Genomic DNA, 17994 nt, shown 5'->3' on the forward strand with positions numbered 1-17994 from the left:
GCTGAACCAGGGTCTGTAGTGACACCTCTACCACTGAGCTGCAGTGCGTTAGACCGCTGAACCAGGGTCTGTAGTGACCCCTCTAGCGCTGAGATGCAGTGCCTTAGACCGCTGAACCAGGGTCTGTAGTGACCCCTCTAGCGCTGAGCGGCAGTGCGTTAGACCACTGAACCAGGGTCTGTAGTGACACCTCTACCACTGAGCTGCAGTGCGTTAGACCGCTGAACCAGGGTCTGTAGTGACACCTCTACCACTGAGATGCAGTGCCTTAGACCGCTGAACCAGGGTCTGTAGTGACCCCTCTAGCACTGAGATGCAGTTCCTTAGACCGCTGAACCAGGGTCTGTAGTGACCCCTCTACCACTGAGCGGCAGTGCGTTAGACCGCTGAACCAGGGTCTGTAGTGACCCCTCTAGCGCTGAGCTGCAGTGCGTTAGACCGCTGAACCAGGGTCTGTAGTGACACCTCTAGCGCTGAGCTGCAGTGCGTTAGACCGCTGAACCAGGGTCTGTAGTGACACCTCTAGCACTGAGATGCAGTGCCTCAGACCGCTGAACCAGGGTCTGTAGTGACACCTCTACCACTGAGATGCAGTGTCTCAGACCTCTGAACCAGGGTCTGTAGTGACACCTCTAGCACTGAGCTGCAGTGCGTTAGACCGCTGAACCAGGGTCTGTAGTGACCCCTCTAGCGCTGAGCGGCAGTGCGTTAGACCGCTGAACCAGGGTCTGTAGTGACACCTCTAGCACTGAGCTGCAGTGCGTTAGACCGCTGAACCAGGGTATGTAGTGACACCTCTAGCGCTGAGCGGCAGTGCCTTAGACCGCTGCGCCACTCGGCAACATCTGGTGACCCACATTCACACCAAGGTTATGAATCTTTCACACAAAAAAAAAACCTGCCTATTAAATAACTTCTAGTGCCCTGCCTCGCTTGAAAGATTTATTTCCTGACTTTCCTTTCTCAGCTGCTGAGGGGTTGGCAGATGAGCAATGATGCTGCTACTGTGTGTGTGTGTAGGTGTTTGTGTAGGTGTGTGTGTGTAGGTGTGTGTGTAGGTGTGTGTGTAGGTGTGTGTGTAGGTGTGTGTGTGTGTGTGTGTGTGTGTGTGTGTGTGTGTGTGTGTGTGTAGGTGTGTGTGTGTGTGTGTAGGTGTGTGTGTGTGTGTGTGTGTGTGTGTGTGTGTGTGTGTGTGTGTAGGTGTGTGTGTGTGTAGGTGTGTGAGGTGCAGTGTGAAGCATTTTAATCAGAACACATAGGTGGTTCTCGTCAACCATTCCTACATTATTATATCTCGGTGTTTAAAAGTCTATGGACTTTAATGAAGACAGCTAATGGCAACTGACCAGCAAATCCACACACCTGTCTTGATGCTTTACTATAGACTGCTAATTTAACACACCTGTCTTGATGCTTTACTATAGACAGCTAATGGAAGATCCACACACCTGTCTTGATGCTTTACTATAGACAGCTAATGGTACATCCACACACCTGTCTTGATGCTTTACTATAGACTGCTAATTTAACACACCTGTCTTGATGCTTTACTATAGACAGCTAATGGAAGATCCACACACCTGTCTTGATGCTTTACTATAGACAGCTAATGGTACATCCACACATCTGTCTTGATGCTTTACTATAGACAGCTAATGGTACATCCACACATCTGTCTTGATGCTTTACTATAGACAGCTAATGGAACATCCACACATCTGTCTTGATGCTTTACTATAGACAGCTAATGGTACATCCACACACCTGTCTTGATGCTTTACTATAGACTGCCCTGTGTCTACTGCTGTTGTCCTTCTGTAGCCCGTTTAGCTTCATTACTGTAAAAAGTGGGTCCTCTCCAGTTGAATGAGATTGAAATAGTTACTACTAGACTATTGGGATTTGGACCGTTGAGTGACAGGCAACAATCCCATCAGGACCATTGCTATTGGACGCCTGTGTGAATATTTAAGTGATATTTCCATCAGGACCATTGCTATTGGACGCCTGTGTGAATATTTAAGTGATATTTCCATCAGGACCATTGCTATTGGACGCCTATGTGAATATTTAAGTGATATTTCCATCAGGACCATTGCTATTGGACGCCTGTGTGAATATTTAAGTGATATTTCCATCAGGACCATTGCTATTGGACGCCTGTGTGAATATTTAAGTGATATTTCCTGGGAAACCGGTGTTTGGAAAATATGTAAATCATTATTTAAATATGTTGGTAACCGGTTGTATAAAAGTGACAATGCCGGTGTTTGGAGGATATATCGGCACGGGTTTTGTTTCGTATCGGACCGGCAAACCGTGCCAATATATCCTCCAAACACCGGCATTGTCACTTTTATACAACCGGTTACAAACATATTTAAATAATGATTTACATTTTCATTATAAATGCTATTTTGATGAAGTTCTTTATACTATTATACTACCAAAGCTGGCTGGTCGTTCGTTCTATCGGTTCAGTTGCCAGAGATGCGACCCAGTCGTTCAGTCTTTAGGTTCTGTATCTATGGAAGAGACTCAGTCGTTCAGTCTTTAGGTTCTGTATCTATGGAAGAGACTCAGTCGTTCAGTCTTTAGGTTCTGTATCTATGGAAGAGACTCAGTCATTCAGTATTTTTGTTCTGTATCTATGGAAGAGACTCAGTCGTTCAGTCTTTTTGTTCTGTATCTATGGAAGAGACTCAGTCGTTCAGTCTTTAGGTTCTGTATCTATGGAAGAGACTCAGTCGTTCAGTCTTTAGGTTCTGTATCTATGGAAGAGACTCAGTCATTCAGTCTTTTTGTTCTGTACCTATGGAAGAGACTCAGGCGTTCAGTCTTTAGGTTCTGTATCTATGGAAGAGACTCAGTCGTTCAGTCTTTAGGTTCTGTATCTATGGAAGAGACTCAGTCATTCAGTCTTTTTGTTCTGTACCTATGGAAGAGACTCAGGCGTTCAGTCTTTAGGTTCTGTATCTATGGAAGAGACTCAGTCATTCAGTCTTTTTGTTCTGTATCTATGGAAGAGACTCAGGCGTTCAGTCTTTAGGTTCTGTATCTATGGAAGAGACTCAGTCATTCAGTCTTTTTGCCTCTGATCTGGTGGACTCACTAAACAGAGAACATCCCTGGTCGTCCCTACTGCCTCTGATCTGGAGGACTCACTAAACAGAGAACATCCCTGGTCATCCCTACTTCCTCTGATCTGTAGGACTCACTAAACAGAGAACATCCCTGGTCATCTCTACTGCCTCTGATCTGGAGGACTCACTAAACAGAGAACATCCCTGGTCATCTCTACTGCCTCTGATCTGGTGGACTCACTAAACAGAGAACATCCCTGGTCATCTCTACTGCCTCTGATCTGGAGGACTCACTAAACAGAGAACATCCCTGGTCATCCCTACTGCCTCTGATCTGGTGGACTCACTAAACAGAGAACATCCCTGGTCATCTCTACTGCCTCTGATCTGGTGGACTCACTAAACAGAGAACATCCCTGGTCATCTCTACTGCCTCTGATCTGGAGGACTCACTAAACAGAGAACATCCCTGGTCATCTCTACTGCCTCTGATCTGGAGGACTCACTAAACAGAGAACATCCCTGGTCATCTCTACTGCCTCTGATCTGGTGGACTCACTAAACAGAGAACATCCCTGGTCATCTCTACTGCCTCTGATCTGGAGGACTCACTAAACAGAGAACATCCCTGGTCATCTCTACTGCCTCTGATCTGGAGGACTCACTAAACAGAGAACATCCCTGGTCATCCCTACTGCCTCTGATCTGGTGGACTTACTAAACAGAGAACATCCCTGGTCATCCCTACTGCCTCTGATCTGGTGGACTCACTAAACAGAGAACATCCCTGGTCATCTCTACTGCCTCTGTTCTGGTGGACTCACTAAACAGAGAACATCCCTGGTCATCTCTACTGCCTCTGATCTGGAGGACTCACTAAACAGAGAACATCCCTGGTCATCTCTACTGCCTCTGATCTGGAGGACTCACTAAACAGAGAACATCCCTGGTCATCTCTACTGCCTCTGATCTGGAGGACTCACTAAACAGAGAACATCCCTGGTCATCCCTACTGCCTCTGATCTGGAGGACTCACTAAACAGAGAACATCCCTGGTCATCTCTACTGCCTCTGATCTGGTGGACTCACTAAACAGAGAACATCCCTGGTCATCCATACTGCCTCTGATCTGGAGGACTCACTGAACAGAGAACATCCCTGGTCATCCCTACTGCCTCTGATCTGGAGGACTCACTAAACAGAGAACATCCCTGGTCATCTCTACTGCCTCTGATCTGGAGGACTCACTAAACAGAGAACATCCCTGGTCGTCCCTACTGCCTCTGATCTGGAGGACTCACTAAACACAAATGCTTAGTTTGTAAATTATGTCTGAGTGTTGGAGTGTGCCCCCGGCTATTCGTCCCCCCCCCCAAAAAAAAATAATACAAATTGTGCCGTACGCTTTGCTTAATATAATTTGAAATGGTTTATCAATTTACTTTTGATATTTAAGTACATTTTTAGCAATTCCCTTTAAATTTGATACTTTTAGACTTTTATTCAAGTAGTATTTTACTGGGTGACTTTCACAATAACTTGAGTCGTTTTCTATTAAGTTATTTTTAACATTTACTCAAGTAGGACAATTTCAATACTTTTTATACCACTGATGAGACAGTGGATTGCGCAGTCAGATGGAACAGAGTAAACATCATAGATTTAGCCCGGTGGTAACTTGCGGAATAGACACCGGCTGGAATGCGGGATTTAACCAATCAGCATTCAGGATTAGACCCCCACCGTTGTATAAATATGTGTGATGTGTGTTAATATTGTTCTGGACTGGGATGAGTGGGATGAGTGGGATGATTTGAGGGACTGGATCCTTGTTTATGCAGGTAGAGCTGTATTACCTGACCTGAAACTTGTCAAACTCCTCATGTAACTCCAGACACTGCGAGTTCAGGGTTTCTCAGTCATTCTACACTACTTTCCCAGGAGTCTACAATGGACCAGTATTTCTCATATTTCAGACTGTCTACTTCCCCAGTGTTCCACTGCTTCTATCCAATGAATGGGCAGTGTTTGTGTGTGTGTGTGTGTGTGTGTGTGAGAGGGGTGAACTTACTAATCCACAGCCATTAGAGACCCATTTTACCTCTCTCTCTCTCTCTCTCTCTCTCTCACACACACACTCTCACACACACACACACACACACACACAGGAAACATGAATATGACAGAAAGACTCATAACAAATAGAAAGGCTGAATCTTCTCTGAGGTTTGGTGAGACAGAGACAGAGTGGTAGTGGTGAGACAGAGTGGTAGTGGTGAGACAGAGTGGTAGTGGTGAGACAGAGTGGTAGTGGTGAGACAGAGTGGTAGTGATGAGACAGAGACAGAGTGGTAGTGGTGAGACAGTGGTAGTGGTGAGACAGAGTGGTAGTGGTGAGACAGAGTGGTAGTGGTGAGACAGAATGGTAGTGGTGAGACAGAGTGGTAGTGGTGAGGCAGAGTGGTAGTGGTGAGACAGAGTGGTAGTGGTGAGGCAGAGTGGTAGTGGTGAGACAGAGTGGTAGTGGTGAGACAGAGACCGAGTGGTAGTGGTGAGACAGAGTGGTAGTGGTGAGACAGAGTGGTAGTGGTGAGACAGAGTGGTAGTGGTGAGACAGAGACAGAGTGGTAGTGGTGAGACAGAGTGGTAGTGGTGAGACAGAGACCGAGTGGTAGTGGTGAGACAGAGTGGTAGTGGTGAGACAGAGTGGTGAGACAGAGTGGTAGTGGTGAGACAGAGACCGAGTGGTAGTGGTGAGACAGAGTGGTAGTGGTGAGACAGAGACAGAGTGGTAGTGGTGAGACAGAGACAGAGTGGTAGTGGTGAGACAGAGTGGTAGTGATGAGACACAGACAGAGTGGTAGTGGTGAGACAGAGACAGAGTGGTAGTGATGAGACACAGACAGAGTGGTAGTGGTGAGACAGAGACAGAGTGGTAGTGGTGAGACAGAGTGGTAGTGGTGAGACAGAGTGGTAGTGGTGAGACAGAGACAGAGTGGTAGTGGTGAGACAGAGTGGTAGTGGTGAGACAGAGACAGAGTGGTAGTGGTGAGGCAGAGTGGTAGTGGTGAGACAGAGACAGAGTGGTAGTGGTGAGACAGAATCAGAGTGGTAGTGGTGAGACAGAGACAGAGTGGTAGTGGTGAGACAGAGTGGTAGTGGTGAGACAGAGACAGAGTGGTAGTGGTGAGACAGAGTGGTAGTGGTGAGACAGAGACAGAGTGGTAGTGGTGAGACAGAGACAGAGTGGTAGTGGTGAGACAGAGACAGAGTGGTAGTGGTGAGACAGAGACAGAGTGGTAGTGGTGAGACAGAGTGGTAGTGGTGAGACAGAGTGGTAGTGATGAGACAGAGACAGAGTGGTAGTGGTGAGACAGAGACAGAGTGGTAGTGGTGAGACAGAGACAGAGTGGTAGTGGTGAGACAGAGACAGAGTGGTAGTGGTGAGGCAGAGTGGTAGTGGTGAGACAGAGACAGAGTGGTAGTGGTGAGACAGAGTGGTAGTGGTGAGACAGAGAAAGAGTGGTAGTGGTGAGACAGAGACAGAGTGGTAGTGGTGAGACAGAGTGGTAGTGGTGAGACAGAGACAGAGTGGTAGAGGTGAGACAGAGACAGAGTGGTAGTGGTGAGCCAGAGTGGTAGTGGTGAGACAGAGACAGAGTGGTAGTGGTGAGACAGAGACGTAGTGGTGAGACAGAATCAGAGTGGTAGTGGTGAGACAGAGACAGAGTGGTAGTGGTGAGACAGAGTGGTAGTGGTGAGACAGAGACAGAGTGGTAGTGGTGAGACAGAGTGGTAGTGGTGAGACAGAGACAGAGTGGTAGTGGTGAGACAGAGACAGAGTGGTAGTGGTGAGAGAGACAGAGTGGTAGTGGTGAGACAGAGACAGAGTGGTAGTGGTGAGACAGAGACAGAGTGGTAGTGGTGAGACAGAGTGGTAGTGGTGAGACAGAGTGGTAGTGATGAGACAGAGACAGAGTGGTAGTGGTGAGACAGAGACAGAGTGGTAGTGGTGAGACAGAGACAGAGTGGTAGTGGTGAGACAGAGTGGTAGTGGTGAGACAGAGACAGAGTGGTAGTGGTGAGACAGAGACAGAGTGGTAGTGGTGAGACAGAGTGGTAGTGGTGAGACAGAGTGGTAGTGATGAGACAGAGACAGAGTGGTAGTGGTGAGACAGAGACAGAGTGGTAGTGGTGAGACAGAGTGGTAGTGGTGATACAGAGTGGTAGTGGTGAGACAGAGTAGAAGTTAATGAGATCTCCATCAAAGCATCTCTGGTCCCTGGGGATCCAGCAGAGTGGCTCTTCGATAATGTAGAGATGAGACGACTGAGACGGGGCTGGCATTACTAAAGTATAATGCACTGTGTGTCTTTTCTGGGAAGAAAGTGATGTCTCCTTTGGATGTACGTTGCTGTTTGGGTTCAAAACGAAAGGAATCAGAGAGCATTACCTCTGGCGACGCAAACCGTGCAAAACTGGTGGAAATGATGTAATTCGATGTTTGCCCTTGTTTTTGTTTTAAATGTATAGAAATGCTATTGGAGGGTGGCAGTTGTATTATCATTTGTGTGATAGATATAGACAGATTTCACATGAGCATTATAGAAACAGGGAGGGAGGGAGGAGAGGTAGAGAGAGAGAGAGGGAAACAGAGAGGGAGAGAGGGAGGGAGGAGAGGTAGAGAGAGGGAAGGAGAGGGAAGGAGAGGAGGTAGAGAGAGGGAGGGAGAGGAGGTAGAGAGAGAGACAGAAACAGAAAGAGAGAGAGGGAAAGGGGAGGGAGAGAGGGAGTGAGGAGAGGTAGAGAGAGAGAGGGAGGGAGAGGAGGTAGAGAGAGTCAGGGAGAGGAGGTAGAGAGAGAGGAGGGAGAGGAGGTAGAGAGAGAGAGAGGGAAACAGAGAGGGAAACAGAGAGGGAGGGAGGAGAGGTAGAGAGAGAGAGGGAAACAGAGAGGGAGAGAGGGAGGGAGGAGAGGTAGAGAGAGAGGGAGGGAGAGGAGGTAGAGAGAGAGACAGAAACAGAAAGAGAGAGAGGGAAAGGGGAGGGAGAGAGGGAGTGAGGAGAGGTAGAGAGAGAGAGGGAGGGAGAGGAGGTAGAGAGAGTCAGGGAGAGGAGGTAGAGAGAGAGGGAGGGAGAGGAGGTAGAGAGAGAGGGAGGGAGAGGAGGTAGAGAGAGAGAGAGGGAAACAGAGAGGGAAACAGAGAGGGAGGGAGGAGAGGTAGAGAGAGAGAGGGAAACAGAGAGGGAGAGAGGGAGGGAGGAGAGGGAGGGAGAGGAGGTAGAGAGAGAGACAGAAACAGAGAGAGGGAGAGAGGGAGGGAGGAGAGGTAGAGAGAGAGGGAGGGAGAGGAGGTAGAGAGAGAGACAAAAACAGAAAGAGAGAGAGGGAAAGGGGAGGGGTATAATAGCCAAACGTTCCCACACTCTTTCATAGGCTCTATTCTTTACCTCTGGTTAGCCACGCTGCAACTGAGCTGGAAGCTGAGCTGGAAGCTTCCATTGTGTGAAAAGGAGGGACACACCCACAATAACACATTCACACACACACACACACACACTCAAACACACACCCACAATGACACATTCAAAGACAGATAGGGGGAGAAAGAAAGAGAGAGCGGCAAAGAGAAAGAGATTGAGATAGAGAGCACTGGTCACTCTGCTGTTAGTCTCTGCTGTTCGTCTCTGCTGTTCGTCTCTGCTGTTAGTCTCTGCTGTTAGTCTGCAGTTAGTCTCTGCTATTAGTCTCTGCTGTTAGTCTGCAGTTAGACTTTGCTGTTAGTCTGCTGTAAGTCTCTGCTGTTAGTCTCTGCTTTTAGTCTCTGCTGTTAGTCTCTGCTGTTAGTCTCTGCTGTTAGTCTGCTGTTAGTCTCTGCTGTTAGTCTCTGCTGTTAGTCTGCTGTTAGTCTCTGCTGTTAGTCTGCTGTTAGTCTCTGCTGTTAGTCTGCTGTTAGTCTCTGCTGTTAGTCTCTGCTGTTAGTCTCTGCTGTTAGTCTCTGCTGTTAGTCTCTGCTGTTAGTCTGCTGTTAGTCTCTGCTGTTAGTCTGCTGTTAGTCTCTGCTGTTAGTCTGCTGTTAGTCTCCTGTTAGTCTCTGCTGTTCGTCTCTGCTGTTAGTCTACGGTAAAAAACTGCTCGCCTTTTTAAAGGCATCTGGTCTCACAGGGGGAGCTGAGGAGAGAGAGAGAGAGAGAGAGAGGGAGGGAGGGGAGGAGGAGGCAGAGAGACAGAGATAGAGAGAGAGAGAGAGAGAGAGAGAGAGAGAGAGAGAGAGAGAGAGAGAGAGAGAGAGACAGAGAGAGAGAGAGAGAGGGAGAGAGACAGAGAGAGAGAGAGAGAGAGAGAGAGAGAGAGACAGAGAGAGAGAGAGGGAGGAGGAGGAGGCAGAGAGACAGAGAGAGAGAGAGACAGAGAGAGACAGAGAGAGAGAGAGAGAGACAGAGAGACAGAGAGAGAGAGAGAGAGAGACAGAGAGAGAGAGGGAGGGGAGGAGGAGGAGGCAGAGCAGCAGCTACACAGCATTCTCAGCGACATCATCAAGCTACCAACCAAAACAGGCGCTTCAGCGAGACAGACAGAGAGAATATAATTTCATTCCTGTCATCCATTTTTTGTTTGTGTTTTTGGGGGATTTTTATCTCACGCTATTTACTGCATCACTCTACGCTACGGTGTTGTTATCGTATGGCCAGACAGAGACAGTCTGTGATGTAGACAGATACGCAGACGGAGAATGACAGCGAGACTAGAGGAGAAGCTGTGAGAAAAGGAACCATAACAACAGAGAGAGTGAGGAGCAACGAGAGAGAGAGTGAGAAGCAACGAGAGAGAGAGAGAGAGACAGATAAAACAAGGATGCTGTGGATTGAATGAAAGAAGGAACTGGACAGTCCTAAATCTGTCCTCCGGATGCGAGCGTCTGCTCCTCTCCTCCACCGCAGTGCAGCAAGGTAAAACACACCACGGATCTCATCGGCTGCTACACGCTCACAGTCCCCGACACACTCTCCCTCCGGCCCAGAAGGAGGAGGAGGGGGAACAGCTGGATGTGGAGGGTGTTGGGGGAGCATCAGGAGCAGGACAGGGGGGGCAGACCTAGCAGTGGAGGAGAATGGGAGCTGAGCAGTCCCTGGAAGATGGACAGGCCCCCAGTCTAACCAAGGAGCACACAGAGACCATGTGAGTTCTGATACCTGAGTACTGTCTTCCGAGTTTGGGGTTCTGAATCCGAGTTTGGGGTTCTGAGTTCTGTGTTCCGAGTTTGGGGTTCTGAATTCTGTGTTCCGAGTTGGTGGTTCTGTGTTCCGAGTTTGGGGTTCTGGGTTCCGATTGGACTGGGCTGTGTACCCTGATTCTCTGTCTTGTTTGTTCTGGTTGTGTGGATATCCATGCACGTGAGTTCTGTTGCCTGGTCCGATCCACCTGGTCTGGAGAGACAGGAACTATGTCTGGAATATGATGATATTGTTACTGCTGTTGTGTTTGTTGTGGACCTCCTCCGTGCATGCTGGGTATTGAGAAACAGAGAAGGGCTTTGTGCCCCATATCCTTACGTTATCTAAACACATGATGTAGAGAGGGAGATAGGGAGGGAGGGAGGGAGAGAGGGAGAGAGGGAGAGAGGGAGAGAGAGAGAGAGAGAGGGAGAGAGGGAGAGAGGGAGAGGGAGAGCTGGGGTAAGAGAGAGAGAGAGATTGTTGTTGTTTTGCTTTGTATGGAAATGAGGATGAGACCACGGACGGCAGCGTGCCTGTACAATTGTGTGTGTGTGTGTGTGTGTGTGTGTTTGAATGGACTGCAGGTGTTAGTGTGTAATGAACCGTTTCAACACTGCCCCGGGCTGTGAGAATGACGTGGTATGTGGAAGTGTACACAATGTGTATGTAACCTACACGTATCTATAGTTGACTGGTGAATTTTTAGTTTAGTTAGTTTAGAACTAGTCAAGTCAGTTTAGAACTAGTCAAGTCAGTTTAGAACTAGTCAAATCAGTTTAGAACTAGTCAAATCAGTTTAGAACTAGTCAAGTCAGTTTAGAACTAGTCAAATCAGTTTAGAACTAGTCAAGTCAGTTTAGAACTAGTCAAGTCAGTTTAGAACTAGTCAAGTCAGTTTAGAACTAGTCAAATCAGTTTAGAACTAGTCAAGTCAGTTTAGAACTAGTCAAGTCAGTTTAGAACTAGTCAAGTCAGTTTAGAACTAGTCAAATCAGTTTAGAACTAGTCAAGTCAGTTTAGAACTAGTCAAATCAGTTTAGAACTAGTCAAGTCAGTTTAGAACTAGTCAAGTCAGTTTAGAACTAGTCAAATCAGTTTAGAACTAGTCAAGTCAGTTTAGAACTAGTCAAGTCAGTTTAGAACTAGTCAAATGAGTTTAGAACTAGTCAAGTCAGTTTAGAACTAGTCAAGTCAGTTTAGAACTAGTCAAGTCAGTTTAGAACTAAATAAGATATTCCCATTGGCTAGATCTTTTCCTATTTTGTACATGGTATGACGTTGATGGGGTGATTTAGTACTTACTGGTTGATGGAAACAGTGAACACAATTACACACGTTTCTCAGTGTGTCCACGTTTCTCAGTGTGTTCACGTTTCTCAGTGTGTCCACGTTTCTCAGTGTGTCCACGTTTCTCAGTGTGTTCACGTTTCTCAACGTGTTCACATTTCTCAGTGTGTCCACGTTTCTCAGTGTGTCCACGTTTCTCAGTGTGTTCACGTTTCTCAGTGTGTCCACGTTTCTCAGTGTGTTCACGTTTCTCAGTGTGTTCACGTTTCTCAGTGTGTTCGCGTTTCTCAGTGTGTCCACGTTTCTCAGTGTGTTCACGTTTCTCAGTGTGTCCACGTTTCTCAGTGTGTTCACGTTTCTCTGTGTGTTCACGTTTCTCAGTGTGTTCACGTTTCTCAGTGTGTTCACGTTTCTCTGTGTGTTCACGTTTCTCAGTGTGTCCACGTTTCTCAGTGTGTTCACGTTTCTCAGTGTGTCCACGTTTCTCAGTGTGTTCACATTTCTCAGTGTGTTCACGTTTCTCAGTGTGTTCACGTTTCTCTGTGTGTTCACGTTTCTCAGTGTGTTCACGTTTCTCAGTGGGTTCACGTTTCTCAGTGCGTTCACATTTCTCCACGTTTCTCAGTGTGTTCACGTTTCTCAGTGTGTCCACGTTTCTCAGTGGGTTCACGTTTCTCAGTGTGTTCACGTTTCTCAGTGTGTTCACATTTCTCAGTGTGTTCACATTTCTCAGTGTGTTCACATTTCTCAGCGTGTTCACGTTTCTCAACGTGTTCACGTTTCTCAGTGTGTTCACGTTTCTCAGTGTGTTCACGTTTCTCAGTGTGTTCACGTTTCTCAGTGTGTTCACGTTTCTCAACGTGTTCACGTTTCTCAGTGTGTTCATGTTTCTCAGTGTGTTCACGTTTCTCAGTGTGTTCACGTTTCTCAGTGCGTTCACGTTTCTCAACGTGTTCACGTTTCTCGGTGTGTTCACGGTTCTCAGTGTGTTCACGTTTCTCAGTGTGTTCACGTTTCTCAGTGCGTTCACGTTTCTCAACGTGTTCACGTTTCTCGGTGTGTTCACGTTTCTCAGTGTGTTCACGTTTCTCAGTGTGTTCACGTTTCTCAACGTGTTCACGTTTCTCAGCGTGTTCACGTTTCTCTGTGTGTTCACGTTTCTCAACGTGTTCACGTTTCTCAGTGTGTTCACGTTTCTCAGTGTGTTCACGTTTCTCAGTGTGTTCATATTCTGCGAACAAAACATTTAACAGTGAATTTTGTTTTCGCTGATGACATTTTGTATTTAATATTAATGTAATATTATGTTAAGAAGAAGTTCTGCTATAGAGATGTTTCAACACACATCCCAACACTGTGGTGTTTAAACGATGATACTCGGCTGGATGACTGGATAGAGGCATGGGATGCTTTAGGAGAAGGAGGGCAGGGAGGGAGGGAGGGAGGGAGGGAGGGAGGGAGGGAGGGAGGGAGGGAGGGAGGGAGAGAGGGAGGGAGGGCAGGTGGGAGGGAGGGAGGGAGAGAGAGAGGGAGGGAGGGAGGGAGGGAGAGAGAGAGGGAGAGAGAGGGAGAGGGAGAGGGAGAGGGAGAGGGAGAGAGAGAGACAGAGGGGGAGGGGGAGAGAGAGAGGGAGGGAGAGAGAGAGAGAGGGGGAGGGGGAGAGAGAGAGAGAGAGAGAGAGAGGGGAGAGAGAGCGAGAGAGAGCGAGAGAGAGGGAGGGGAAGAGAGAGAGAGAGAGAGAGAGAGAGAGAGAGGGAGGGGAAGAGAGAGAGAGAGAGAGAGAGAGAGAGAGAGAGAGAGAGAGAGAGAGAGAGAGAGAGAGAGAGAGAGAGAGAGAGAGGGAGGGGAAGAGAGAGAGAGAGAGAGAGAGAGCTGGGGAGGGAGAGAGAGAGGGAGAGAGAGAGAGAGCTGGGGAGGGAGAGAGGGAGAGAGAGAGAGAGAGAGAGAGAGGGAGGGGGAGAGAGAGAGAGAGAGAGAGGGAGGGGAAGAGAGAGAGAGAGAGAGAGAGAGAGAGAGAGAGAGAGAGAGAGAGAGAGAGGGAGGGGAAGAGAGAGAGAGAGAGAGAGCTGGGGAGGGAGAGAGAGAGGGAGAGAGAGAGAGAGCTGGGGAGGGAGAGAGGGAGAGAGAGAGAGAGAGAGAGGGAGGGGGAGAGAGAGAGAGAGAGAGAGAGAGAGGGAGGGGGAGAGAGAGAGAGAGAGAGGGAGGGGGAGAGAGAGAGAGAGAGAGGGAGGGGGAAAGAGAGAGAGAGAGAGGGAGGGGAAGAGAGAGCGAGAGAGAGAGAGAGGGAGGGGGAAAGAGAGAGAGAGAGAGGGAGGGGAAGAGAGAGCGAGAGAGAGAGAGAGAGAGAGAGAGAGAGAGAGAGAGAGAGAGAGAGAGCTGGGGAGGGAGAGAGAGAGAGAGAGAGAGCTGGTGAGGGAGAGAGAGAGGGAGAGAGAGAGAGAGCTGGGGAGGGAGAGAGGGAGAGAGGGAGAGAGAGAGAGAGAGAGAGAGAGAGAGAGAGAGAGAGAGAGAAAGGGGGGGAGAGCTGGGGACTGTGTTGAAATAGAACACGTCGCTATGTCTGAGAGAGGAAAGGAAGAGAGAGTTATTTATATCTCAGGATCACAGGAGAACATGGACCAGGCTTAGTGACAGGGGAGCTAGCCTAAGCAGAGTTGAGAGCTCTGTGTGAGAGCTCTGTGTGACAGCTCTTTGTAGACAACTGTAGAGAGGTCTGTGGGAGAGGACTGTGAGGTGAGACTGTTATCAGTACCTCTGTGTGTGAGGCCAGATGATAATATGACATTTTCTCAACTGCTTGATTATCCAGGTGTAATACAGTAGCCACTGAGGCAAGAAGCTATTGCTAGTTGATGGTTTAGGCAAAGTGAACGCCTACAACATCTACTAGATTCAGTCACAGGCCGATGTTTTCCTTGAGCAGATGGTTTGTAGACTGCAAATTGACCCAATGACCCCAAAACAGATATAATATCTGACTAATACATAATCGTTTCAAACCTTGTTTACGTTCCGTATCCAATCACGTGTCTCTCTATTATGTGTGTGGAATACATGGGGACAGATGTACTAACTTAGGAGAGGGAGGGGGGGGGGCAAATAAAACCAACTCGGGCCAAATTCAGAACGCGGGCCGCTAGTTGGGGAACCCTGGCTTATAAGCCACAGTAGTCTCTTCCAGCCAGGACACAGTTGCCTTGCTCGGGACGTCAGAGAAGTGTGCTCTGCTCTCTCAACCATTAGTAACATGGCTTTGGGGTTCAGGATGCTCGTGTTTTCAGTTATGCAACTGTTTCTGATGCATCATTTATATAAGTACGGTGCACTTGGCTTGTAGCTAGCTATATGTGGTCCCATTCATTCTAACATACAGACGGGCACTAGCCTGGTCCCAGATCTGTTGTCTCCATCTATAGCCTGGTCCCAGATCTGTTGTCTCCTTCTATAGCCTGGTCCCAGATCTGTTGTCTCCTTCTGTAGCCTGGTCCCAGATCTGTTGTCTCCATCTATAGCCTGGTCCCAGATCTGTTGTCTCCTTCTGTAGCCTGGTCCCAGATCTGTTGTTTTCTTCTGTAGCCTGGTTGCAGGCTTCTTTGTGTAGGAGGTAACAGGCTTCTTCATGTAGGAGGTAACAGACGTCTTCGTGTAGGAGATAACAGGCTTCTTCATGTAGGTGGTAACAGGCTTCTTCATGTAGGAGGTAACAGGCTTCTTCATGTAGGAGGTAACAGGCTTCTTCATGTAGGAGGTAACAGGCTTCTTCATGTAGGAGGTAGCAGGCTTCTTCATGTAGTATTTTGGACATTCAGGACCATTGCAGGCACAGGGATCATTTATTCCCAACGTCACATAGAGATGCAACATAGATCCATAGACATCCAGTTTAACAGATTCTATTTCTACTGTATATGTTATCACTGGCTCGAGGCGTTCTTATCCAGCCTGTGTGTGTTGTCCACAGAGGCAGCAGACCCGTATCCATGGCGAGCATGGTTGTTGTACGATGACATCATCTCGCTGCAAGGGAAAGACGGGTAGGGAACTGGTGTAAGAATGAGATCACTTTATCGGTCAATTGTACCCAAGATCCAATCGAAATTTGACTTCTGCTTTTAGCCCAAGCCCCTCAGAAAGACACATATACATAAACGTTTTGGGAGAGGTGCAGAGGGTGGGGCTGTCACTTTGGGCAACCGGGGAGCTGTTGCTGTGTGAGGGGGGGGGGTTTAAGTGCCTTTCTCAAGGACACAACGGCAGGCAATGGCATCTAGGATTGGATACCTTGGCTATTTGCCACCAGTCTTCGCTACGGTTTATTCTCAGAGGAGACTTGCTTCCTGAACCTGGAGAGCCAGACGATAACCATAGCAACATAAGATATTACTTGGATAATCAAAACATACACGATCACACTTATGTCAATGAACAGGCGCTCTTATCCAGAGTGGTTAACTGGAGCAAAGTGCCTTGCTCAAGGGCACGCCGACATATTTTTTTCCCACCTGGTCGACCCAGGGATTTGAACCAGGGACCTTTCATAGCTCCATTCAGTAACATTGTCCTTATTAATCATAGCCTGTTGTGTCTGGAAGAAGCTTTAGGTCGTCTGGTTTCACACCGTGTCTCAGATTAGAGATTAGTATCATTATTGGGAGTGTTCTGGTCTAAGGGTCCTTCTAAGGGGCTTTGTCTCACCGTGTTGTCATTGTTGTGCCCAGACGGGAATACTACACAGCAGGATCAATGAGTTAGTTGATGAACAACCAGAAATAACTATTGATTCTCTGGTTTTAAGGAAACTAAACTTTGAACTGGCTTTTTTTGGTTGTTGAGTAAATGAGACCATGCCAAGCTTCAAGTTTATATTTTGATCCTGCTTTGTAGTATAAAACTCAGCTCAGAAATACATTAATTAACGGCCCAGGAGCCAGGCTTCCCTATTCAGAAAGCCTGGTGAAGTCCACGTCAGAACGTAGCTACAAAGGGGTGGAAACTAGTGACATCTCACAACACATCAAACCAATCAGGTGAAGTCCACATCAGAACATAGCTACAAAAGGGGTGGAAACTAGTGACATCTCACAACACATCAAACCAATCAAATGCCTTGCTTGGGGCGGAGCTCCAAACGTGCCCACTAGTGCCTTACGAGCAACAGTGAGTGAGGATGCCTGAGAAATCACTCATTAAATGATTCAAACCCCATCAAAATATGTTGATGTATGACGTGTTTGTGTTGACTTTGAATTTCAATCAATTGCAGATTGTCGGCCACAACTTGATACAATAAACGTTTACCTTGGACTGTAGGTGGACATGGCCACAACTTCCCTTTGTCCCCCGTAGAGTTCAAGCAGAGCAGTTGTATAATGCCTTCATCGACTCTGAAAACAGTAAACATTACACGCAGCACCCCTTTTTAAGGGCATGTGAGGGGGAGGGTTCTTAAAATATGTCATCCAATCAAAATGTAGCCGTCGAAATCCAGACGACGATTCTAATTGGTTAGACTCGAGCCCCATTTACATCTGAGCGGTCCGTTGCGTTGCGTCGGATATCATTCGTTTCAATAGAGACCATCCACGCAACAGTGGTATAACAGCGCCCCCCTTGTGGTTATAGGCTCCATCGTGTACCTTGAATTTTTCTAAACTTTGCCTTGTTTTACTGCAGCCAAAGTCCGTCAACAAGAACAAGATGAAAATATGTGGTTTTCAAGATGAAAATATGTGGTTTTAGGTGGAGGTGGCTAGCTATAGTATCTTCCACCAAGCCTAGTTTTTAGCTAGCAGCTCTGTAAGCTAGAATTCATGGTTTATAGCTAGCTAGCTAGCTAGCAGCTCTGTAAGCTAGAATTAATGGTTTATAGCTAGCTAGCTAGCAGCTCTGTAAGCTAGAATTAATTGTTTTTAGCTAGCTAGCTAGCAGCTCTGTAAGCTAGAATTAATATTTATCGCTAGCTAGCTAACAGCTCTTTAAGCTAGAATTAATGGTTTATCGCTAGCTAGCTAACAGCTCTGTAAGCTAGAATTAATGGTTTATCGCTAGCTAGCTAGCAGTTCTGTAAACTAGAATTAATGGTTTATCGCTAGCTAGCTAGCAGCTCTGTAAGCTAGCTTGACTTGCTAGAAAGTTAGAGAAACTAGTTGAGGAAAAGGTAACTAAACTAAACATGTTTTATTATCACCTGAAACAATAGGTTTATCCTGTCTTGAATGAAAAGGTCATATTTCTTTGTAGTCCCAAAATAAATGCGATCTCTGACGAGAGACTACGCTGTCCTCCATCTTGTCTTGCATTGTGTAACCCTCCCCATGCCATCTGTCCAGTAGTGTGGAGATGAAGCACAGTGTAATGAACTACATCACCATGGGTACAGGGCATAATGGCCTACATCGCCATGGGTA

General features: G+C 47.4%; 1 protein-coding gene across 2 annotated transcripts in view; it reads left to right on the plus strand.

Moving 5' to 3' along the window:
* Positions 1-17994, plus strand: part of tacc2 (transforming, acidic coiled-coil containing protein 2) — a 115945-nt gene that overhangs the window by 24350 nt on the left and 73601 nt on the right. The window contains exon 1 of one of the 2 annotated variants that reach the window (XM_036946025.1): positions 9561-10262. The exons of the other annotated variant lie outside the window; for it this stretch is intronic. Coding sequence (XP_036801920.1) covers positions 10195-10262 — 68 coding nt within the window. The 5' untranslated portion in view covers positions 9561-10194. Of the gene's footprint in view, positions 1-9560; positions 10263-17994 lie in introns of those variants that run through there. 2 annotated transcript variants of the gene reach the window in all.

The sequence above is a fragment of the Oncorhynchus mykiss genome, chromosome 16 (assembly GCF_013265735.2).
Source record: "Oncorhynchus mykiss isolate Arlee chromosome 16, USDA_OmykA_1.1, whole genome shotgun sequence".
Taxonomy (NCBI): domain Eukaryota; kingdom Metazoa; phylum Chordata; class Actinopteri; order Salmoniformes; family Salmonidae; genus Oncorhynchus; species Oncorhynchus mykiss.